This window comes from Mercenaria mercenaria, chromosome 8 (assembly GCF_021730395.1).
Source record: "Mercenaria mercenaria strain notata chromosome 8, MADL_Memer_1, whole genome shotgun sequence".
Classification (NCBI taxonomy): domain Eukaryota; kingdom Metazoa; phylum Mollusca; class Bivalvia; order Venerida; family Veneridae; genus Mercenaria; species Mercenaria mercenaria.
The window spans coordinates 10,465,180-10,491,571 of record NC_069368.1 but is presented as its reverse complement, the minus strand read 5'-3'; the positions used below and the strand labels follow the sequence as shown (position 1 = coordinate 10,491,571).

General features: G+C 36.0%; 2 protein-coding genes across 2 annotated transcripts in view; both read left to right on the top strand.

Moving 5' to 3' along the window:
• Positions 1–15,834, top strand: part of LOC123565511 (intermembrane lipid transfer protein VPS13B-like) — a 76,593-nt gene extending 60,759 nt beyond the window's left edge. Inside the window, exons 45-55 of the mRNA XM_053549368.1 lie at positions 309–482; positions 1,319–1,456; positions 3,579–4,101; positions 4,698–5,984; positions 6,370–6,546; positions 7,591–7,761; positions 8,791–8,967; positions 10,055–10,157; positions 12,609–12,729; positions 13,347–13,475; positions 14,041–15,834. Of these exons, the coding sequence (XP_053405343.1) occupies positions 309–482; positions 1,319–1,456; positions 3,579–4,101; positions 4,698–5,984; positions 6,370–6,546; positions 7,591–7,761; positions 8,791–8,967; positions 10,055–10,157; positions 12,609–12,729; positions 13,347–13,475; positions 14,041–14,436 (3,396 nt within the window). The 3' untranslated portion in view covers positions 14,437–15,834. The remainder of the gene's footprint in view (positions 1–308; positions 483–1,318; positions 1,457–3,578; positions 4,102–4,697; positions 5,985–6,369; positions 6,547–7,590; positions 7,762–8,790; positions 8,968–10,054; positions 10,158–12,608; positions 12,730–13,346; positions 13,476–14,040) is intronic.
• Positions 15,835–19,130: 3,296 nt separating this feature from the next.
• Positions 19,131–24,854, top strand: LOC123523067 (sperm-associated antigen 8-like). Its single transcript, XM_045300671.2, has 6 exons — positions 19,131–19,316; positions 20,519–20,699; positions 22,500–22,545; positions 23,445–23,565; positions 23,816–23,878; positions 24,621–24,854. The coding sequence occupies exons 1-6, from the start codon at positions 19,233–19,235 to the stop codon at positions 24,741–24,743; spliced, it is 618 nt and encodes a 205-aa protein (XP_045156606.2). The 5' UTR covers positions 19,131–19,232; the 3' UTR covers positions 24,744–24,854.
• Positions 24,855–26,392: the final 1,538 nt, after the last annotated feature.

Genomic DNA, 26,392 nt, shown 5'->3' with positions numbered 1-26,392 from the left:
GTTTAATATTTGCGAAATTGTGAAAATGGTATCATACTTGAATTTGAATTATACTACTGGTGAATCTTTATGCAAGGATTAATTTTCACAGCATGTAGGGCCTCGCAAGTATAGCGAAAATTAAACCCTTGCGAAAATTTCTGCTTTTACAGTATATAATCCCATCAGTAATTGATGGTAAAACAGGTTCCTTTTACATTGAAACAAAAATAACTTAACAACTTATTGGCAAAAAGATACTTATGGTTAAGTAATATTGTATATATATATATATTTGAAATTATCGTGAAGTTTTATTTTACATACAGAGTAGTTTCCATGTGGGTGTAAAGTTTGGGGATACATTGCACATGTCTGAGCCAGTGCCTGTATCAGAAGAGGAAGTGGAAGAACAGCGCTATAGAAACGATCTTGGCAAAACCCTCTATATAGATTCATACGTCAACATGCCAGTATTTACAGACTTTCAAGGTCAGCCAAAGGTAAGACAGTTAAAGTTATAGGCCATTAGATTTGTATTGAGATCTATGCACAAGTTTAAAGTAGACAAAACCCTATTTTACACTGTGAAAGAAAGAGGGTATATTTCCCTATACAACTATACAAAGCTAATCTTTTTTTTTCTTTACTTATTTTTGAAAACGTGTAGTGTGTATAATGTGTGTAAAATATCTCAGAAGTGTTAGTCATGCAATAAAAATTGAGGTTATACACCTTTGAATTTTCTTTCTAAAATATGGCCGGTATTTAACTAGGTCTTATGAATACAAAACACTGTATACAGCTTCCATGGGATATGGATAATATTGAATGATGGGACTACTTGTCTTAGTAAGGACATTCCATGTATCAAAAAGTACAGTTTGAACCTTGTTTTCAGCCTCATCTTGGTTGGTTTAACAGTAGAAATATGTATGTATATATGATGAAAGGTCATTAAAGCAGTACCTTGATCCACAATTATGCACTCTGTTCTCTAGGATTTTGCCACTGGATCACACTAGGTAGAAGCACCTTGTGTGATCCAGACCCTGGCAAACATCCATCAAGCGGAATACAACATTGCAGATCAAGATACTTTTATAATGACCCTGTTGTGTTGAATAGCAGGAATTTAGTGCTACTTAGAAACAGTGATTTATGATCATTCCTACCAAGATTATAAACTCTGACATGTTGACGTTAATCGAGATACCAGTCCATTTCAACTGGTAGAAAAATACTTGATAGCAGAAGTATCTCTGATCATTTTGTAACTCACCTTCCATCTTAGAAAAACTTTCTTTTAAAAGGGAAATTATTATTTTGTATTTTGCAGGTATACTTCCTGACAATAACTTCATCTGTAAAGCATCATATACGAGTTATCACAATACAGGAACAATTTGTGATCTCAAACCGGACCAAATACATGCTGCAGGCTTGTGTATTTGCTGTGCCGATTTGGAGTGATAAGGTTTGTGCTAAATATATTTAAAATACGCTTTGTACTGTTTGTAAGAATGTCAAATAAATCTTACTTCATCAGATTTGTTAGAAGCTTCTTTGGAAGATAGAAAACTCCAGTAAAATAGTTCATTTAGGAGGCTTGTTTTGACTCAATCTTAATGGGAATGCTGAACATCCCTCTTACCCTCATACACCTTGGAAGAGTTACCTGATAATACCTCTTCCCCCATCCCCCACCCACACCCCTTAGTCTGTGATCCCAAAGGACCAGATACAATAACAACAGTGAGTCCAATAAACCATGAATGCATTATACATTAGCAGCCTTATGTCTACTTTAACCATGACAGAACTGCCAATCAAAGGGCAGTAACTCTGTAGTTACTGAAGAGATCCTGACAAAAGTTGTGTTTGCACCACCACCATATAGTGATCTATATTTATATTGAGTATCATGGAGATCCATCAATGTGTTACTTTTAAATACAGTCAGAAAAACCTATTTTTTACCAATTTAAGGGGGAAAACGCTGTTTTTACTGGGTAAAGGGAGATAATATTATGTACAAAGAAAGATTATGTGCTAATCAATATATGAGATTTTGTGATTCTAGCTAAAATTGAGTTAACCGTATTTTTAATCCCCCGCCGTGTCGGAGGGATTATAGGAATGGTCTGCGTCCGTCCGTCCTTCCGTCTTTCCGTCCTTCCGTCCGTCCGTCCTTCCGTCCGTAACAAAATCGTGTCCGGTCCATATCTCCTAAACCCCTTGAAGGATTTTCATGAAACTTGGGTCAAATGATCACCTCATCAAGACGATGTGCAGAACCCATGAGTCAGCCTTGTCGGTTCAAGGTCAAGGTCACAACTCAAGGTCAAAGGTTTGAGCCTGCCATTTTGTGTCTGCTCTATATCTCATAAACCCTTGAAGGAATTTTATAAAACTTGTGTCAAATGATCACCTCATCAAGACAATGTGCAGAACCTATGAGTCAGCCATGCCGGCTCAAGGTCAAGGTCACAACTTAGGGTCAAAGGTTTATGAGCCTTCCATTTGTGTCCCCTCTATATCTTCTAACTCCTTGAAGGATTTTCATGAAAATTGGGTCAAATGATCACCTCATCAAGACGATGTGCAGAACCCATGGTCAGCCTTGTCGGCTCAAGGTCAAGGTCACAACTCAAGGTCAAAGGTTTGAGCCTTCCATTTTCTGTCGCTCTATATCTCCTAAACCCCTTGAAGGAATTTTATCAAACTTGGGTCAAATGATCACCTCTTCTAGACGATATGCAGAACCCATGAGTCAGTCATGCCGGCTCAAGGTCAAGGTCACAACTTAGGGTCAAAGGTTTGAGCCCTCCATTTCGTGTCCGCTCTATATCTCCTAAACCCCTTGAAGGAATTTTAAAAACTTGGGTAAAATGATTACCTCATCAGAACGATGTGCAGAAATTATGAGTCAACCATGCCAGCTCAAGGTCAAGGTCACAACTAAGGTCGAAGGTTGAGCCTTCCATTTTGTGTCCACTCTGTATCTCCTAAACCCTTGAAGGATTTTCATCAAACTCGGGTCAAATGATCACCTCATCAAGAATCATGAGTCAGCCCTGTCAACTCAAGGTCAAGGTCACAATGAAGGTCAAAGGTTTCAGCTCTGTATCTCCTAAACCCCTTGAAGGATTTTCATGAAACTTGGGTCAAATGATCACCTCATCAAGACGTTGTGCAGAATTCATGAGTCAGCCATGTCAGTTCAAGGTCAAGGTCACAGCTAAAATCAAAGGTTTACCCTTTCACTATCCATAGCAGTGGCGGGGGATATAGCTGTCTTTCAGACTGCCTTGTCAGTTTTGGATGAACAGGCAAACACCCAGATGGACTTTGCGAGACCTATATCCCTTTGTCTTCAGTTTTAACATTTCACTTCAATAAAATGAAGGGATCAAATGCCTTTGATTATTTAGTTACATAATATTCAATTTGATAAAATATTTTTATCTCCTTTTCCAATTCTTTTCAACTTTTAAAAGTTTGCTGTTGTTTCACATTATTAAGAGTTTTTTTCATACTGAAAATGAAAGTTATACGTTAGAGTTTATTATTGATTCAAATTTATTTTTCCCATTCAGGTTAACATTCCAAGTGATACCGGTTTTGAGATTAACAGCCATCTTGGTTGCCATAGGGACAAATCTGACCTTCAACCTTTGACCTTCGTACCTATTCAGTATGTGCCATATCCTCAACAGAATACTGACATTGATCAAGACACTGGCATAGTTAACTACCTTGTGTTGAGAAATTCTAGAAAAGCTATGCAAAAGAAGGACAGTATAAATTCTAATGGTGATGGAAAGGAAAACGATGAAGGTTCCTTTTCTGAAATTTCATTGTCTGCATGTAACAATGATTTTGATTGGACGTTTCCAATCAGACTGGTTGCCAATGAAAATGGATGCAGAATGACAACCAGTCTAACTGTTAGAAGGAACAGTGACATGAAGCAGGAGGCACTGTGTATAACTGGTGTGGAAAAGAATGGTGTGATATATTTCACCATAGAAATAGACACAGCACCAACTTGTTTTATACAGAACCATTGTAACTTTCCTCTGTACTATGGACAGACACTGATGGATCTGACAATCTCTGGTAAGAATTATGTTACTAACTGTGCTAGAGAGAAACAGAAAATACTCACAGTATACATACATTTGCCAGTAGCATAAAAGTAATAAATGCAACATAATGTAGAAGAATTTTAGCAAAGAGACTTCAGTTAACAACAGAGTGATATGTCTGGGCAGTTTAAAGCGCTTAGTTACTGGTGTTCAAAGGAGATGGTGTATTGATCTATATTTAATGATATGACGCACACTTTCTAAATACATTACACAAAATACAATTCTTCAGAAATGTTTTAATTGTTTTGTTTCAAGATAATGGTACATAAAAAAAAATGTATTAAGATAAAAAATATACTGAATTGGGCTTCGATACTGATGGAATATTAACAACTGTTAGTTGGTAACCTAATGGTTGTGTGGAATCTTGCATGTGGGGAAGCTATTTAACTGACTTGGCAAGGTCATACCCACAATGCCTAGAGGAATCCATGGTCTTATCTACCATAAAGCATAAAATTTTCTAATAGATGACTTAAATTTCATTAGTGTGACTCAGACAAGACTAAAGACAAGATTTAGGTAAAGAAGTAATATGAATCGAAACTGTTTTCATTGTTTCAGATACCACAATACAAGAAGAAGTAGAACTGGTCAATATCCTGCCGTCTATACCTTTAAATGGGGCACTTTATTACACGCCGCCGTCCTTGAACACAGCATTCCCACAAATAACTGATAAACATTCCATTCCAAAAATACACATATCTGGCAGTTTGCCAACAAACTCCACTGAAAAGGAAATTTCCAAAGTGAAATGGAGCAATCCAATTGATTTATTAGTAGCAGCAGATAATTTTGTTTCCATTCCAAATGTAGGCGATGTCAAAGTTCATGTTCAGCAGGTTGCCATGGTGACATATGTCACTATTTCTCCAATAACTAAAGCGGATGTGTCAGCGAAGGAGATTCGCAGCCGTCTAAAAGGAAGAGAGAGAACTGTCCTTGTTGAGAGTGGATTAGGAGAACCAGCAGATGTGAAAATAGCACAAGAGCTGAAACAAGCACTGGAAACCGGAATTTCTAAAGACAGTGAAACAGATAAAGGAAAAGATAAATCTGCAAAATCATTGAAAATTTCTTTTGGTTTGCTATTTCGTCAGCTATCGTTAGTGATACAAAATGAAGCACCTTCTATTTACACTAAAAGTGAAATAGTGCGACTTACTCTTGATGACCTCTTTCTTGCCTCATATCCAGCAAGTGACCTTGTAGAGCAGACAGGTCACCATAGGAACTGCTTAGTGTGTAGTATAGGGGATGTCCAACTTGACAATCAGATTCAGTCCCAGGGGAATTATGATTTTCCTGTCGTATTCATTCGCCAGGATGCAGAAAATGTACCATATCAAAGTGACCATTTGCAAATATCTGAACTAAATATTTTGGAAAAACATGCTGTTCTGAAATCGTGCAGTGTTGTACATGTGCAGATTGTTTTCGGAAACATTAATGGCCGCTCATCTGTGATTGAATCTGTTGAATGTGCAATGAAGCCAATAAGTTTTTATATAGACGATACATTTATTTTCCGTTGTATCAAAGAAGCAGAAGGATTCCTACAAGTTCCATTATCTATCCCAGATCCACTTCCTGTTGATATACTTAAGTTACCTCCATCTGTGAAGAGCTTGTCAAGAACATTAAGCTGTCCAGTTACTATAGGACACTTAAGTATTCAGCCAGTGTCAGTTATGTTCAGCATCCATGCTTCGATGAAATTGTTTATTGCCTCTGATCATACACCTTTGTCGTTTGGAAGATTTGAGAAAACGAACTTGAGCACATCAGGGTACCAGCTTATACGAGTGTTAGTGATGCATTATGCTTCAGGAGCATTGTTCAGAGCAGGTCAGTATTTCAGTAACATTATATATCTTCATATGAATAGGAACAGTTCTTTGAAATTAAACAAATGCTATTTGACTTACTCAAGTGATATTCGCAAAATGCGCCAAATCACATAAAAGCTTAACCTGACATCAACTTCTTATTGCAATGTTTATAATTAAAAGGTCAACAAACATCTGGTGTTAGCCTTCTGGCTATAATAGAATACTTTCTTTCTTATTGTTATACTGCTGCAGCATTTGACCATTATAAACACTGTTTGCACATTGCAGTGTGTTTCTGAAAGAATTAATGAACAGCTTTAGTGTAACAGACCATTTTTAAACAGAACTTAAGGAAATGCATTTTGTAAAATTTTGTAAAAAATGTAACTGAATAATTTCAGGGGCTGTTGTTGGATCTTTAGAGATTCTTGGAAACCCTACAGGGCTGGTACGCAGTATAGGTACTGGAGTGGCAGACTTTTTCCGGATGCCTTACAGGGGTCTGACACGTGGACCCGGAGCCTTCGTTGTGGGCGTGTCACAGGGGACATCCTCTATGGTCAAGAATATAACCACAGGTAAATATTCTATACACCTACTTGTTTGGATTTAAAGAGCATTTTATTTTGGAACACCGGAGAGGACTATAGGAATGCTCCCCGTCCGGAGGTCCATCTGTCCGTCGGCAAATCTGGATCCTGCGATAACTCAAAAAGTATTCAAGCTAAGTACATAAAACTTGGTACACATGTATGTGAATAGAGGGCAATATGTAGGTTATGTATGTACATGACTTATGCTTTTAGTTCAGAGGTCAAGGTCACTATTGAAGGTCAAGTAAAAATTGTTTCTGCTCCATAACTTTTATATGTATTGATGGATTATCTTAGTGCTACACAAAAGCATTCCCATGATCAATGCCTGTCGGTTAAAGGTCAAGGTCACTGTTCAAGGTCAAGTAAAAATCTGTTTCTGCTCCATTACTTTTAATTGCATAGAAGGATTTTTTTAGTACTCAATGATTAGATTATGTGTCGCACACATTTCAAAAGTTTACAACATTTTTACATGACATTGTTCGAGTTTTGCTTACTAAGATATCCTGAAAATTACATAACAATCTATGAAGAGAAAATGAAACTTTTTGGTGTTAAAAATGGCGGAAAATTGTAGTGTAAAAATACTCTGCCAAAATATATTTTTGCTGATTTGTTCCAAACTAATTTATAATGAAAATTTAAGAAAAGTTCCTATGCTATAACCACGCTTAGAATGATATATAAGATGAATGGCATTGTCTTATATTTAACCCTTACCATGCTGGACACCATTGATCCTGCCTTTGCGACCAGTGCAGATCATGATCAGCCTGCACATTTGTGCAGTCTGATCATGATCTGCACTGTTTGCCATTTAGTCGGTATCATTTTAGTATGCACTCCTTTTAACAGTTAATGGTACTGTCCAAATTGAAAGATGGATACGTTCATTATAGAAATTTAGCAGGGTGAGGGTTAAAGAGAAATCAAAGAAAAGCCTTGATAAGGTACAGTGGATAAAATAAACCAAAATGTTACTCTACACATGTTCTTCCTTTAACTTAGCATTATTGTTTTTTTTAGGCATGCTTAAGTCAGTAACAGATTTTGCATCAAGTGTGTCACGAAACATGGATCGACTGTCCCTGGATGGGTCTCACATCAGAAGGCAGGAAGAGAGCCGCAGGCACAGGCCAGATGGTGTGGGAAATGGACTCAAACAGGGGCTGACTGGCTTGGGTCTCGGTTTACTTGGTATGTTAGATATACTCAGGTTATCTTTATTTGGTGATTTTTGTCGAGCCAGCTTGCGATGAGCTCAATATAGTCGCCACTATCGGTGTATGTGCGTGCGTCCATGTGTGCGTGCGTCGGATTTTGTCCGGACCATAACGTTGACATGCATGGACCAATCTTGTTTATATTTGGCATGAATGTTTACCTCAATGAGAAGGCATGTCATGCGCAAACCCTATGTTCCTATCTCAAAGGTCAAGGTCACAGTTGGAGGTCAAAGGTCAAAATGAAGTTTGTCCGGAGCATTTCTTCTTCATGCATCGTGGGATTTTGATGTAACTTGGCATGAATGTTCACCATTATGAGACGGAGTGTCGTGCGCAAGAACCAGGTCCCTAGGTACAAGGTCAAGGTCACACTTGACAGCTGGTAGGCTCGACATTCTGCCTTGTTATTTATTTCATATGCATAAGATTTATGCAGTTTCAACTGAACCCAGACTATGTAGTGTCAGATGATAAAGGTAAACTTTGTCTGTGACCTCATTCGGTTCAGTTTACTTAAGTAAGATGGTAATTTAGTAACAACTTACAGGAATCAATTGAAACTTCACACACTTGTTCACTGTGAATATATGACATGCACTGTACAGGTTCCTTAACTCTATTTATAACTGGCCTGTTTGATAAAGGCAATGTTACCTGTTTATAAAAGTCAGTGTTAAATGTACGATAAAGGCAATCCTACATGTATGATAAAGGCAATGCTGCCTGTTTGATAAAGGCAGTGCTACTCGTTTGATAAAGGCAGTACTACTTGCATGATAAGGGTGTAGTGATAGTAGGTCTATAGGCAATGCTACTTGTTTGATAAAGGGAACAGTACCTGTATGATAAATGTAATGCTACCTGTATGATAAAACCATTGATATCCATATGATACAGGTAATGCTATCTTTATTTATCTGAAATCCATAACCACAACTTATTTAAAATATTCTCAGAATACAGAATAGCAAATCATCCAATTCCTGTTTTTATGATCCAGGTGCTGTAGCAGGTTTAGCTGACCAGCCTATACAGAGTTTAATTGATACGGAGGAAAGCGGTCAGTCACGTACATCAACTGCTTCTGGTCTGGTGACAGGAGTAGGTAAAGGTCTAGTCGGGGTATTCACAAAACCCATTGGTGGAGCTGCAGAATTTGTCTCACAAACTGGACAAGGTCAGAATGTGTGTTAGATATATTAGAATTCATTGAAATTGATGATACATGTACATCAGAAACCGTGACCATCTGTGTCAGGGTGTACACTATTTTGTCCTACAGATTATAACTATTTCTAAGTCGCCATATGACCTATAATTGTGTCGGTGCGACATTAAACCCAACAAAATAGGTATAACAATTTCTAGACTAATTACACCCCCTGAAAACAAAGAGGGGTATAATTGGAGTCACTGCTGTCGGCCAGTTGGTTATTGGCCAGTCCGGTATAAAAATCTCGGGGGAGAATAAACTTCTTGCACAGTTTTTTAAGGGATACAAAATGAAAATTAATACAGGTATCACCATGAAATGTAATTGTATGTGACATTTTTTCTTGGGTTGCTATATGTTTGGGGCACGTGGGCGCCCATACTCTCTCCAATTTGTAATTGTTTGTAGAGCAGACCACCTTTACAAGTTCGATGGAATCCACTGAAACTATATATTTGTGAACAATGTAAGTGTAGTTGTGCATAACATTCTTTTCTTGAGTGGATGAAGGTTGGTGAAACATATACACCTTTGAGTTTGTGGATGTATGTGTGGGGCACTTGGATATCCTTACCCTCTTATGTTTGCAAATGCATGTGAAGTAAACTACTTTCACAGTTAGATTGGATTCCAGTAAAACTTCTAACACCTGTCATCCATGAAGTATAAATATGTCTGACATGTATTTCTAAAGTGGATGAAGGTGTGGGTGCAGGAGGTAACTTTTGCCCCCATGCAGTTTATCTTGCCTGTTTTTTAGATTAAGGTCACTTGGGATCCTCCCATCTTTGATATATTTTTTACACAAGGTGATCTTTCCTCTGAGGAAGTTGTGTTTGGGGATATTAATCACTTTAAGTGATAGCTCTAGTTTACTTACTTTTTCTTATCAATTCATTGAAATCATCTAATTTGTTTCTCTAAGAATATGATACAATAATTGACTTTTGAAAAAAAAAAAAAAAAAAATCTAAAATATATTCATATTCTTGTTTTTAAGATCTCTTGCAGACCGATTTACTAGCTATTTTGCATTTAAATTTCATTACAGGTATTCTTCAAGGTACAGGCTTGAGTAAAATGCCAAATCCACGCATGCAGCCAAGTGTGATAGATGTTTCTTCAGAGCCTTGTGGACAAATCAAATATGCACTGTAAATAAATTTATGAATTTATTTTAGAATTATTTTAAATCTTATTTTAAATACTGTCATTGTATATGTCATAGTTTATTGCTAATGCAGTCATGATGCAGTGTACTACTTGAGTTTGTTTGTTGCAAAGCTTAAGCATGTGAGAGTTATATTAATTTTATATGTATACAGTCAAATCTCGATATCTCGACTTCGTCGGGACCAAGGAAAAAAGGTCGAGATATCCAAAAATTGAGATAACCAAAGTAAGGTCAACTTAGGTTGGTAGGTGGGGTAATGAAGTTTTGTGTTGATAAAAACACGTTTTTTAGAAAAAAAAACTGTATATTTGTACAAACACATGTCCCTCTCTAGAACTCTCGGGGTTGGCCGACTCAGAACTCCTCCCGGCTTGGTTACCGGGCCCTTCTTTGAGTTGCTCGACCGGCGCTTGGGTAAGTTCTTGACTCCCGCCCTCCGACATGACTCAGCAGTTTGACAATATTGAGAGATATATCTAATCTGTTTTTGTGATTATTCGTGAAGAATATCTGATGTGTCAGTAACGAAGACACGATGTTATTTGGACAGAATCTTTATTTCTTGGTGTTTATAAATGCAATTAAATTCACTCAGTTTTGACACAGTTCAATACAAATTACATAGCTTACAAACAATAAATGACACATGAGCGACAGTTAATTGGTTTCGGGTCGTAATCAGGATCATTGAGTGAATAACCGCGCATGTTGTTTTTCGCACCTCCGACAGTAGACAGCAATTGAGCAAATACAAGCGTGTGCAGTTTTTCGCACCTCGTTTAGCAGACAATTGATGTCAACTCGAGATAACCGATGTCAAAATAGAGTAAATTGTAAAGTTGGGGATTGAAAATTTAGTCGAGATAAGGAAAAAATCGAAATAAAAAAATCGAGATATCCGTAGTTGATTTATTTAACTAAGAAGGACAAAAATCCAGACTGGGAAAATTCACTCGAGATATCGAAATAACCGAAGTCAAGATATCGAGATTTGACTGTACATAATTATGTCCAAAGACTTAATTTAAATTTGACATCAAAAGTCGTCAATTGTTCATATTCAGCAAATCATACATTAGAGTTATATTGTTAATCTTTATGCTTTTATTTTAACTGGGGGCCTCTGTGGCCTAGTGGTTAAGGTCGCTGACTTCAAATCACTTGCCCCTCACCAATGTGGGTTCGAGCCTCACTCGGGGTGTTGAATTCTTCATGTGAGGAAGCCATCCAGCTGGCTTAGGGAAGGTTGGTGGTTCTACCCAGGTGCCCGCTACTGATTAAGTAATGCACAGAGGGGCACCTGGGATCTTCCTCCACCGTCAAAGCTGGAAAACCACCATATGACCTATACCACTAATTGTGTTGGTGCGAAGTCAAAGGTCCATTACTAAAACCCGAACGAGTATTATATGAAAACCAGAGTTTGTAGCTGAGACTTCCTATTTACTGAAAATATGGCTCACTGCATCAGATCTGACCAAATAGTCATGAATATGTTCAAGAATAACTAACAAATAAACAAAAAATGTTGCCTATGTCAAACCGAAAGTATGTTTTCCGACTGCTTACGAACCCGTCGAGCATCTTTGGATTTTTTCGGAAGAATCCTCCGAAACGAGGCTATAATTTATAAATAGATGCAAAATATATTATATGCCCAAACGATAACGTGATTTTTACAAACTTAGCACATGGAATTCAACAATTTTGTAACTCACAAAACCTTCATGAAAATCATTCTTATAATACAGGTAATAAACAGCTGTACTACAAGTTTGCGGAAGGACAATTCAGGCCCTTCCCGAATAAAAGTGTTTTTACAACTTCGTCTGCAAACATTTCAGTTAATCTCTTTTCAGTATAGTTTTAAGGAAATAAATGAATAACTGTCTTACACTGCCGAAACAAAATGTGATTGAAATTTACCTAAATACACTGATTTATGTACATATGGCTACATTAATTTAATAAGATTTTAGACATTAAACACATTGTCTTCGCCTAATATATCACTGTCAATTTTAAACATAAATTCTGTACATTTCATATTTTTCGTGCAAGTTGTGTATAATTACCATCATGGAAATACAGTTATTTTGTCGCGCGTCTTTAAATGGATATTCGTTTGAAACAATTTTAAAATCATGTGATCCCGAAGAATTTCCGACTGATTACGAAAAAACGATAAACATGGAAGTAGGACAAAATGACCCCCCCCCCATGTCAGTCTAAGAAAATACAGAAACAATCATTTGTTTCTCTGTTCTTGTGTTGATTTCAAGGGAATATTGCACGGCTATCATAATGTTTAGTACTATATTACAAAATGTGTAGGTTTTTTTTAAGATTTATGTCTATTCATTTGTCTTTATTTTGCACCTTTGAACTCAACAAAATGAATAAAACATTGTTTACTGGTTGCTATTTTCAGAAAGCTGCTACAAACATTACCATCCAATGACATTCTGTGTTGTATAGAGGCAGATCATATAGACCTAACAGACCAGGATGTACCTGTAACGCTGATTCTCACACCAGAAATACTTTTTGTGGTACATGCTTTTACATTCTAGTCCTTGGTGAATTTTTACTTTCAACTATTTAAGCATACTGGTGTTTAATTTCAATTTCATTTAGACTCTAGCAGTTGAACAATGGTTCTTGATAAACAGTTCTTGTTATTCAATAGATGTGTAATTTTGACGATACGGGTAAACCATCGTGATTTTATATGACTCATTTTAAGGGCCATCTTGGTTTTTGATTTAGTGTCACTAAATCACTAGCTATCCATTTTATTTGTGTGTACCATTTTAAGCTATGGTTTACTATGAAACCATTAATATATGGGATTGAATTTCGCAGATTTGATGATACCACTTAAATATTTCATATAAGCCATGGTCAGTTACTCTGTGCACTATTTCAGGTGAATCATGGGCAGCTACTCATCGCAAAGGCTACTTTAATATTTAAGGTGAACCATGGTCTGTTACTCAGTGAAAATTCCGCTTAAATATTTCATATAACCCATGGTCAGTTACTCAGTGCAAATTCCATTCCAATATTTCAGGTGAACCATGGTCTGTTACTCAGCACAAATTCCACTTCATTATTTCAGATGAACCATGGTCTGTTACTCAGCACAAATTCCACTTTTATATTTCAGGTGAACCATGAGGAAGACAGCCAGCAGCAGTCGTTCTCTATTCTTGAGTTAGAATGTGGGGTTACACAAAGAGACCAACCTTTACTGTCTATAGTTTGGAAGGATTCACAGACATTTACTGAGGAACAGGTATGCTACTGTTTGGAGCCCTGTATTTTAGCAGTGAGACAACTATTGAATAGACTGAGAAGTAATATTTGTGGATCTACTGCTTCAATATGATAGTATGCTCAGTCAAACTTGTGCTTAAGAAAAACTCCAAATAAATTAATAATAAATACCACTAATTTTTCTTCCTATATTTATCTATAAATCTGTTAACTGTAAATTTACTTGCGTTTAGGGACCAACTGTCAACAAAGACTACTATTTTCATTTCACAAGGGTGGTTTTTACAGACAAGGTTAAAAGTATCAGAATGAAGAGTCCCGTTTACATCCCATTTTACATGCTACTTCTACTGACCATTTACTGATGTTATACAAACTACTGATTGAAAGTACTAGATTGTTTGGAAGGACTTTTAGCTTCACTACTGTGCTCTTATTTCAGTTCTGCATTGTGTGAGGAATGTTGTATCAACTTGACACACAAATAGTGTGTATAATTTAAGTTGTTTGATTGGAAACAATACGATATTTCTTGTATACTAGTAGTCAGAAACTGTAATTACCTATTCAGACTTATTTTTTAGCATGGACCTTCCAACACTGAGAGAGTGACAGCTTTTGTAGACGCAGCTTCAAAATATATTGAGACAGAATCTCATCTTATATCTGTGGCAACGGAAGACATCTGTGATAAAACCTGGAATGGTAAACTTCTTCAACATTCTCATGAGGAAAATACTCAACCAGTTGCTCTCAATGTGAGAAAACTTCAACATGAAGAGTTATCGCAAGGGAGACAGTCAGGATCTGTGATTCAAGGGGAGCAACTCTCAGATACTGTTTCTGATTCTAGTGTGGAAATTGGATGTGCAACACTGCCGCAATATGACTTCAAAATGAGTGCTGCAAATTTGGCAGCATTTCTTGCTATATTTAACATTACTAAACACAAGTTGGCAGGAGTAGGCTTTGCTGTGTAGTAATACATATAGTACACAGTTCCTGTACTTTTGGTAGCCTTTCTTGCTATATTTAGCATTACTAAACACAAGTTGGCAGGAGTAGGTTTTGCTGTGTAGTAATACATAGAGTACACAGTTCCTGTACTTTGTAATTTGGTCAGGAAGATAATTAGGTACCATTTGTTTTGATGCCTTTAATGTTACGCTTCTGTGTGATACAGATTATCATCCAGCGATTAAATCATGTATGCAAGGGGAATACATAGTCAGGAATAGATTTATTTCCTATATAACAGTGTTTTACAATGCCAGAACTATTAGAGAGAGGATACTTGAAACAGTAAATTGAAGGTAGTTCTACACGTTTTCTTACCTGCAATAGTGCCTGGTACTTTATTGAGAATATCCTGTCTTACAGGAAAGAAAAGATTATCATACGCCAGTATTTCATTAGAAATACTATGTATTCTCGCAGGTGAGAAACAACATCTTAAGCCATTTTAGGCATTTGAATAACAAAAAAAAAAAAGAAACATGACATTTTTTTCAAGCTAGTAACTCGAGGTTAGCAAAAAAGCCAAAGTTGAGGTTCTAAAGTGGGATGAAACAGACTTTTTTTTTTATTAAAATCAGGTTCTTTTTGGTGGGTCTCCTTCCACTTTATGGGGAGGATATATATGTAGAAGGATGCAGTCAAAATGACAATGTAAACCATTAATATGAAATATTGAGAGAAAAATGGGGGTTTTCTTATAGGTTATGTAAAATCTTATTATATACATCATTTTACATGTATTACCAGGTGTGTTGTTATGTTTTTGTTGTATTTGTTGATACTTTTATCTTTGTAATTATGTAAAGAAGCATACTAAATGATTTAGCACACTGAGAAAGCTATCCAGTCAGTGGTTCGCTCCAGGTGCCTGCACATTGCTGAAATAATACCTGGAAGAGCATCAAGGATCTTCCTCCACATGAAATAACTGTAACTGTATGGATATGACTTAAAACCCATCAAAATAAACTATGGTTTGGCTGTATCTGTCCGGACAATGATTTGTATGAAGTTGTGTATTTTATGTTTAGATGTTAGATGACCTATATGATACGTTGTTTAAATTTGTACATGTGTACAAAGGCATATTGAATTTGTTATATAATAATGTTATAATTTATAACAGATGGATATATTTATAAAGTTGAAGATATTTATTTAATTTTATTTATGATTGTGAAAACTGCATGTAAAGACGCATTTAAGTGGACAGAATATAATGAGAGATGTTGTGCTTGTATAAAACATGGACATGTTTACAGTACGGTATATCTTTATTGTTGATTATCTGTACAAGGTTTAACTGTTAAACTGTTTTATGTTTGAAACAGGTAATAGATTAAACAAATTGGGAAACTTGATTTTCTTCTTTGTCTTTAACTGACCTTGATAAAAATGGAAGGAGCTAGTATTGAACTTAGTTTTTAGCTTGACTACACAGAGTATATGGAGAGCTGCCCTTCTCGCATAGGCCTCTGCGTCCACACACCTTGATTAAAGTTTTGATGCATTTTCAATTTTTCTCGATTATTATTTGATGAATTTACTTTAATCTTAAAATAGTTACTTCTCATCATCACCAACATCACATGACACAAGGGCAATAACTCTGGCACCAATATTTCATTAGTTATCCCCTTTTATACTTAGAATTTCAAGTCAAAGTTTTTATGCACTTTCGATCTCGGTATTACTGCATGGATTTGATTCAAACTTATAACAGTGTTACACGATCAAAATGATACCACATATATTCATCATGCCAATACTTCCAAAATTCCCAATATTATTCCCCTTTTATACTTAGAATTTAAAGTCAAGTTTTTGATGCACTTTCGTCGATCTGGTATTACTGCATGGATTGATTCAAACTTATAACATTTGTTACACTCATCCCACATCATATGTCACTGTCCTAATTCTGTTGAAATATTCATGATTATCCCCTTTTTACTTGAAATTTAGGTTAATACATTCCTCATCTTCATAAGTGAAATTCAAAGTAAATTTTTAACTCTCGCACCAAATATATTTCATGAATTATCCCCCTTTTTACTTGAAATTTCAGGTCAAACACCCACTTCATGTGAATTAAAGGTCATAACTCTCACACAAATATTTTATGAATTATCCCCCTTTTTACTTGAAATTTCAGGTTCCACATCATCACACACATCATATGACTCAAGGTCATAACTCTGGCACAAATATTATGAAATTATCCCCCTCTTTTACTTTGAATGTTCTCTTGATGCTTTCCTCACTCATATCAATGGATTGTTCAAAGTAAAGTTCCACAATATATTATTTGCAAACTTATTAACATGTGACATTTCTTCAAAACACTCCATGAAATAGTCCTTATCTACAAATATTTTCATGATATCCCTTTTTACTTGAATTCAGTTCAAACACCCACATCATGTGAGTTAAAGGTCATAACTCTCGCACATATAGTTTATGAATTATCCCCCTTTTTACTTGGAATTACAGTGGAGTTTTGATGCGTTTTCATAATATCTCTTGTTACTTAAAGGATTTATTCGGTCTTAAAATGATTGTTCCACATCATCACACACATCATTTGACTCAAGGAATGTTCCCCCTTTTTACTTTGAATTTTGCACTTTTCCTCTATCTCAGTTATTACTAAATGGAATTGATTCAAAGTTAAAAAAGTTATTCCACAATATATATATTTGCAAACTATATGACACATGGTGCATTAATCTTTCAGAAATACTCCATGAATTACGTCCCTTTTATACCTAATACTTTTTCACTGTATCTCTTATATTACTTAGAATACATTGCCCCAGACTTAAACTATTGTCCAATATTTTCATCGACGTTGTAGTTACTAAGCACTCCAGTGATAGCTTTAGCTTCTTCAGGTTTGTCCGTTTTCACTGTTCAGCATCAAAATAGTTGAGTGTACTGTCTCGTGTGACAGCTCCTGTTTCCAGTTAGTTCATTGTCAGGCAAAAAATATTTTTAACCTACTACTGAGAAAATTAGAATTCAAACACTTCATAGTAATGCGTGTACTCAATATATTATCTTTTACCCACCTCAAAATAACAGATATATGGCGAGTCTTTAGTTTTCGTACAGCTATCGCTATTTTTGTGAACAGTAACAAACCTTCATTATTTTAGTAACAGAAAGACACACAAACTATTCTAAAAACAGTCTTTACTATTCTGATGAGCAGTGGTCTATGAGGTCTGTATTTTTCGTTCGACTGGAGGTAGCTGAACATCTGATTAACGTGTCTTATAATCAAACTTCATCACAAGCCTCCTTGTATGGACCTTCTCAAATTTGTCCAAATCGCGGGACTGAAATTTTTTTATCAGTAAGACCCAAGAAGTCTGTATTTGAAAAAAAATGTCCCGTATATATTTTTTTTAAGATAGACTTCTGAAGTTTTTCTGATAGAATTTCAGACTTTTGTGTTGTAACAAAATTTCATGCATCCTCCCATCTCATCCCTCCCATCGAGAGAGACTGGGAAGAAGATAGAATATCATTGCTCCAGAGAGAGACCAGAACAAAATTGGCGCTTTATTAGATGAAGTAACTTTAAAACATGGAAAGGCGATTAGTTGCCATAATAATACGTATCCTCGCTATCTTTGGAACAAACATATTTTCAAGATCTAAGATATCCAAAAATCTTATCCCGCAAATGCTTAACATGTCTATCAGCCAATACGGTGTTACTAAACTCTTGGTGGAACAAAGCTGCGCGACCGGATAAGATCAGAGGGAGCTGAGACATGTAATTTCACATATCATAACCGTCCTCTTTCAGAAATTACTATCATATGGTACACTTTCAAATGACTGAACCAAGTCTAACGTGTGCTTCGCATGCAGTAACAGCTATAACTATCGGCCCATCTCCCTCATGTATACTCTGTAAATGTTTAGAAGATAATTACGGTTGCTTCTACTTAACACTTAAGCATTCTGTGTGATCTTTAACATGGTTTTGCAGAGGGGCATTCCTATATAACTCAGCTGACTGAACTTACTAACTACCGTCGCGTCAATTTATTTTAAACAATTTCAAATTTTAGTGTGCGATACAATTTAACTTGTTTTTATGATCAAACAAACTAGGTTATGTGCTTGAATGAGACAATGCGTAAAGTTCTGTAAAATATGCATTGTATATGTTCTGTTTTTGTTTGTTTGTGTTGGGTTTAACGCCGTTTTTCAACAGTATTTCAGTCCTGTAACGGCGGGCAGTTAACCTAACCAGTGTTCCTGGATTCTGCACCAGTACAAACCTGTTCTCCGCAAGTAACCGCCAACTTTCCCACATGAATCAGAGTTGGAGGAACAATGATTTCAGACACAATGTCGTTTATCAAATCGTCACGGAGAACGTACGCCTCGCCCGAGGACCGAGGACCCCGCGATCCGTAGACCCAACGCTCTGTATACATTTTGTTTGATTAAACTTAAATGAAATTGTATTACAGAAGACAAAATTATCATGCCCATGCACTTCAAAACAGCATCAACGTACACGCGCGTGCGTATAAAGAATAGTGTATGTTTTAACACGTTTGAATAATAGACCGCTAAATCCTCTACACGCCGAACGCTAAACTTTTAAAAATGGATTATTTCCCTTTATAACTCTTGCTATGTTGCTATGACGCCGCGCGCTTCCGATGTAAACAGTGTTTTTAGTTGAATGTAATTTTGTTTGTATTTTCGAAATAAATAGAGTTTAAAAGCCGATATGAGTGTGCTGAATCAAGGAAGAAATGAAATACGATTCAACAATTCAGACGGCAAATGTCTGTTGGAAAACTGGGTCGAAGAGGTAAGCATTTTCGAAAAATAATTATAATGGAGAAAAATAATGAATGATTGAATGAATAAACATCATAATCAGGATGGTGAAAGAGATAGCTCTTTTGCATCAGGCTAGTTCATTTGAACCAGAATGGTACAATTAACCCATAAGAAGACATGAATACCATAGACATCATGCACTATATTTGATGTAAACACCAGTTAAGTTGATTTAAAAACTTGTAAAATATACCACGAAGACCTACGTTTAGAAACCCCGTTGACATTTTTGTTTTGGAGCCTGTCATAATATTAATGGGACAAAAATGGACCTATATTGATGACTGCCTTTTTCAGAGACTTCAAGGAAGACGGAGTGTTCATTTTAGGTCTGAATGAGAAAGTCCGGTTAGGTGTATAGAAGTGTAAATAAACTTCTTTCAGCCTAGTCAACAAATACACTTGTTATAATATATTTAAAAGACTTATAGTAATGGTAGAGCATCCACTTTATGTGTGGGAGGCCATGGGTTTATTCCCTGGCAAGACATTTAAGCATCTGGTAGGGCAATTTCCAAACATAATTACCAAGTTCACAACTTCGCATGCTACATAACAATCCTGTAATGTTTTACAAGTCTGTGTCAAATACTTCTTGAGATGTACGTGGCAGAAACTTTCATGCACTTTAATGCATAGTTTTATATTAAGTTAAGGGCTATAATTTTGGTCTGGCTAAGTAAAATCTCAAACAATACCCAAGTCATGCTTAATAACTGTACTGTTTGATAATCCTAGGTCAAATACTTTCTGAGGTACTATCGGCACAAACTTGAAGGGCCATTTATGCATATTTTTGACTATTAAGTTAAGGCCATATGTATACACAACACAAATAGAAGTACTATGGTTAACATAAACATGACAGATAGCTAAACCTAAGTACATTAACTTAGTCTGAAAAACTAATCTTGAATTTGCTTATCATAAGGCGTGACAGTCTGCTGAAGCTATAGAAATCAATGTTTTTTCAATACAGACAGCTTAACCTATAACTGGCATGGACCGTAACCAGGTTATCATTAGACCCGGATATTTTATAAATTGCATCAGTACTTGCATCATTTAAAAACGATTGATGCCATATTGTCTCGGAAACTTGAACATCACAGTTACCTTGAAAACTTATTTTGATTTACATATACGTGAATGGTTCTATGTTGATTACAGCGCGCTGTTAAAGACTATGACACTGTGACTGATACAACAAAATCTTCTGCAAGTAAAGCAGAACTGTTTCGGGATGGACATGCAGGGGTTCTGACAATTAACCTCGATGCCAGGCCAGCAAATGAGACTACAGTAAAAGCTTCATATAAAACGCCAGTTCACCCAGGAATACCACTTGAAGGTACTAAATAGTTTGCATTAATCAATTTATAGAAGTTATTGAAATCCCATGGTTACGTTCTACTTTCATATACTCAGTTCCAAAAGAAAGTGTGCACTTTTTAAGTTTAAATATTTCAAAAAATTTCCTGACGTTTTTGTTTCATTTTTTTCATACACTAACTCTCAGGTATAACTCAAAATCTAAAATGCACACCAATTTGTTTACGAACTGATTTAAATTTTGGTACCAAACATTATAAGTTTTCATGAAAATAACCGAGAAAAAATAACAGAAAACTAAGTGCACACTTTCTTTTGGAACTGAGTGTATTTACAGTTAATTTTAAATGCGGCAGCGGCTAGTAATATGACCACATACGACTAGCCTAAAGTTTTAACCGCAGATGAGTCACATACGACTAGATACTCCTTTGTAAGCCAAGCTAGTCATATAGACTGAACCAAAGAGCCAACCCGCCATTTGCTATTCTGCAAATAGTTTAAAAATTACTGGAAGTACATTTCTTAAATTAATTAAGGGGACAATTAGACCGATCTATCAATATTATCATTTCAAAATTTCAATAATACATACTGTATTAAATTACGCGAAAATATAATTTTATTCATTTTACTACCAAAGCCCATTTAAAAAGTTTACAAATATGCGAATATATACAGTTTATATAGATAAATGTTTTATGTTTGTAATCTGTTTTAATGTCCCTCTTCGAAGTTTTGCTCTTTGTCGGTCGGCCGGTCCGTCTGCCAGCAGGCCGGTAGGCCTTTTGGTTTCCAATCAATTACTAGAGAATGCTTGGTCTCACAATAGTCATACTTCATTTCCAACGCTACAAAGTACAGGGTCGCAGAGTTTGATTTATCACAGTTCAGGGTTCCGTGCGCAGGAATTTAAAGGCGCGGGCGTTTTACTCTATATGATTCATTGTTCAAACGCCCGCGCGGTTAAATTCCTGCGCACGGAACCCCGAACAGTGATAATTCAAACTCTGCGACCCTGTACATTGTAGCGTTGGAAATAAATCCTCATGATGTTCAAATGTTTTATGTATTACGGACATTGAACAGTTTTATTGTCTAGCCCTCTTGCCTTGAGCGCGATATAGTCGCCACTTTTGGTGGTTCGGTGTATGTGCGTGCGTGCGTCCGTGCGTCCGATTTTGTCCGGACCATAACTTTGACATGCATGGACCAATCTTGTTTATTTTTGGCATGAATGTTTACCTCAATGAGAATGCTTGTCATGCACAAACCCCATGTTCCTATCTCAAAGGTCAAGGTCACAGTTGGAGGTCAAAGGTCAAAATTAAGTTTGTCCGGAGCATTTCTTCTTTATGCATGGTGGGATTTTGATGTAATTTTGCATGAATGTTCACCATTATGAGACGGAGTATCATGCGCAAGAACCAGGTCCCTAGGTCTAAGGTCAAGGTCACACTTGACAGCTGGCGGACTCGACATTCTGCCCGTGGGCATACTTGTTAAATTACCACGTCCGTTAAAAGTTCTCATAAAGTAGCTAAGGTAAAGGTTTACTGATTTACTGAGGTAGTAGAAGTGAAAAACAACATGAGAAATTAATTGAGATTAACAATGTGGTAGCGATTCTATCCTATGCACATAAAAACAGATAGTGGAATTGTCTGTAATACAAGTTACTAGATATGGCATTTGTTACAATTTAATATTGAGAGTCTAAACCAGAAGGATGGATTTAATTTATGTTGATCACTTGAAAAAAAAGTAATTGTTTATTCTGTTGACTAGTTATTTTAGTTACCTTGTCTAAATTTTGTAGGAAACAAAAGTAAATTGATGAGACAGATGTACATGGAGAAAGCCATGTAAGTTTCCATTTTTATCTTGTTTATGCTTTAAACACTGTAACAATGATATGTATTGATGAACGTAGAATAGGAATCATTTTCATTTTGAATTGTACGTGCATTCTCATTTTATATATATTTTGAATCGTACATACGTTCTCGTTTTACATTTACATTTTGCCTGTCCGTTTAGCTTAATAAGGAGAGCTTAGATGTACGGATCACAGGGTCGTGAGTTCGAACTCCGGACGGGGCACATTCTCTACGAAGAGCGTGACGTCACTACTTTCCGTCTAACTGTCGGTGCGACAGTATGAAAGCGCTACCGTAGTGTACTCAATGGAGCGGGGCATATGTTCTCCGTGACGATTTGGTAAAAGACATTGTTTCTGTAATCATTCGTCCTCCACCTCTGATTCATGGGGAGGTTGCCATTTATTTACGGAGAACAGATTTTGTACTGGTAAAGAATCCAGAAATAATGGTTAGGTTAACTGCCTGCATGTCGTTTCATAACTAAAATACTGTTGAAAAACTGCGTTAAACCCCAGAAAGTAAACAAACAAACAAACGTTTACATTTCTACATTTCATTTTGAGTAATTCGACTTAGTATGGTTAACATACCGACGGTAACTTTATTGCTTTCTTTAACAGAGATAAGCGTAGTAATATGGTAACATGCATACTAATTTTTGCTACAAAACATAAAAGAGAGACTCAAAAATGTCGGAGTATGTTTATTTCAATATCAGTATAACAGAATATGAAAACTTGAGGGCATGCTGTCTTGAATGAATTTGAATTACAGAACTGATCTTTTTTGACTTCCATCGTTTTTTTTTGTTTTATTTTTTTTTTTTTGTTTTTTTTTTTAGATATTTAGCATATACTATTATCTTTTACTTGTATGTACAGCCAAGAAGTATTTGTAGACGACATAAACCCACCACAACCAGAGCCATTAGATTATAAATCAGTGACAGCGAACGATTTCAATATTGAAGGGTTTCAACATGTTCCGCCAAAACCAACCAAGGTAAGTCACTCGTGTTGGTTTAAGCGAATACAAGTGATTGAATCTGTACTGATTTTTTACATAAAAATGTTGTAAGATGGTCAGTTCCAGTTCAGACTCCTTGAAATTAACTGCAAGGTGCGATACAAGTGTAAAACTATAAAAGTTGCATGTATTTTGTAGAATTATCAGAAACATGTTCGAGAAATCACACACGTTTTTTTTTAAGTCATTGCACATGTATTCTAGATATACTTTCTTAAATTTGCAGAATCACAATTATAGAACAGAGCAGCCGGTGTCATTCTGGAGTGAACATAAAGACAGAGTTACTGTAAGTTGCTACAGTCGTTAGATGCAGGTCTCTCCTAACAGGCAAACAGCTAGTTTCGCTTGCTGCGATTGGGACCGGTTTCACAGTTTAAATGAAGATCATTTGTACTAGTTAAATGCACAGCTTTTAGGAAGTTTGGCGCTACAATCGTGATATTTTTGCATGTCAAAAACTGTAGAAGCTTACGTAAGGCTGTGGGATAACTGTCTTAGCGGTACCGAGGCTCAGCCGAGTAATCGCATCTACAACCAGTGATAGATTCTACAAATAATAGATGAAAAATATGATAAACCGAATGACTTCATATAAGCATATTTAGTACTTATTTAGTAAAGAATGAATTTACGCTCAAACAAGCAAATCCTTCCGACAACTCGATTTTACTTAGACAATAATTTCATTGTTTCATTTTATAAATAGTTAATTTGGCCCTTGTGGTTTTGGTTGTTTGGAGTTTAACGCAGTTTTTCAACAGTATTTCAGTTGTGTAACAGCGGGCAGTCGTGTTACAAAATAGTTGTATCAGATGCGTATTATTATATATATTAGTTGATGCCTACAACTCACAGTATCTTATTGATTCTACTCTTAATTTACATTTACAAATAAATGAAAGGTATTTATAAATTAAAAAGAAAAACTAGCATAATTCTGTAAGCGTGTACAGTCTCACTCTGTATACGCACATGAGTCTGCGTGTTGTGTAGCTAAGTCACTGAAAATGAAGTTTTATCTTTTACAGGGTGTAAGCAGTATTAAAACACGAGATACCTGTTTCAGAAAAAACGATGCCTTTAGTCAACCAATTGACGAATGTTTTGATGATACTCAACCCTACGACCAGGAAAACTATCCGAAAATATGATATCATCGTTTGTGAAAAGATTCTGTGCAAAAACATTTTTACTCTTAATTATGACGAAATCCTGCATATGTATATATTAATGAACTTGTAAATAAAATGTTTTGTACTGTAGTTTTTTCTCCATTTTTTTACCATTATGCATTATGCTTCTTTATTTGCTAATTAGAGTCGGAACTTGTCCCGGAGGTTGTATTTAAAAGGCACTGACCTCCAGATTTTCGCTAAGAATAATCTCTCTTTAGAATTGAAGTTTGGTCATATTACGAACATTAGAACTTAAGCTTTTGTTTTCGAACCTATCTTAAAATGCTAATTTAAGACCAAAACATGCCCGAGTCGTGAATCGAACCTGAGCAGCCTCGACAATAAAAAAAATCATGCGTTCTTGACCAGGACATTTTACCTCCGGTATCCCGATACAAACGCTTTTCAACTTTGAATGGAAAAAAATAGTATATCCACCTTATTCTAACGTGTTTCTATGGCATTTATTCTGTAAGTAACTAAGTTTTAAATCCTTAAAATATAGCAATAATTTCTAGATATTTAAATCTTACTTTTATTTTGTGTAAGATCTGGAGGACAGTGCCTTTTTGTCTCGCTGGGATCTCGACACAAGATACGAAGGTGACCAGACCCTGATAAATCACGCTTTGAGTCTGAAATGCAGTCTTAACCCCTACCCTGACAGTACCATTAACTGTTAAAAGGGGTGCATACCAAAATGGCGAACAGTGCAGGTCATGATCAGACTGCACGGATGTGCAGGCTGATCATGATCTGCAGTGGTCGCAAAGGCAGAATCAATCGTGTCCAGCATGATAAGGGTTAATGCTTGATCTGTCTTTTCCGAAACAAGTTTCCTCAGATTTCATATTAAATGACAATGTTATTCATATTGTACATCATTCTATAAGCCCAAAGAATGGTTACATAAACCTGTTAACTTGTCAAGATAATTTAGATAGTGATGAATTTATTGTCAAAAACGGTTTTGTATCTTAATTTCAGCCATTTTGGACACAAACAAGCTTTTAAACGTCATTTTGTTAATAGAATCTTATAAAAATGTCTGGGTATTTTATTTTGCACAAAAACTGTTTTGTATATACGTTCTGAAAAAAAAAATTCTAAAAAGAAATTCTCGTTTTAAAATTTTACACTAGGGACGAAACAAACATTTTTAGCTCATCTGATTTTTTGAAAAAAAATGATGAGTTATTGTCATCACTTGAGCGGTTGTCGGCGTCGGCGTCGGCGTCTGCATCGGCGTTGCCTGGTTAAGTTTTATGTTTAGGTCAGCTTTTCTCCTAAACTATCAAAGCTATTGCTTTGAAACTTGGAATACTTGTTCACCATCATAAGCTGACCCTGTATAGCAAGAAACATAACTCCATTTTGCTTTTTGCAAGATTTATGGCCCCTTTTGTACTTAGAAAATATCAGATTACTTGGTTAAGTTTTATGTTTAGGTCAACTTTTCTCCTAAACTATCAAAGCTATTGCTTTGAAACTTGGAATACTTGTTCACCATCATAAGCAGACCCTGTACATCAAGAAACATAACTCCATCTTGCTTTTTGCAAGATTTATTGCCCCTTTTGGACTTAGAAAATCAGTTTTCTTGGTTAAGTTTTATGTTTAGGTCA

Excerpts from the sequence above, each read along its gene's own strand:
- LOC123523067 (XM_045300671.2), top strand. The coding sequence starts at position 19,233 with ATGAGTGTGCTGAATCAAGGAAGAAATGAAATACGATTCAACAATTCA. Across the intron at positions 19,317-20,518 it reads TGGAAAACTGGGTCGAAGAG|CGCGCTGTTAAAGACTATGA; the intron begins GTAAGCATTTTC and ends TGTTGATTACAG. Across the intron at positions 22,546-23,444 it reads ATGTACATGGAGAAAGCCAT|CCAAGAAGTATTTGTAGACG; the intron begins GTAAGTTTCCAT and ends TTGTATGTACAG.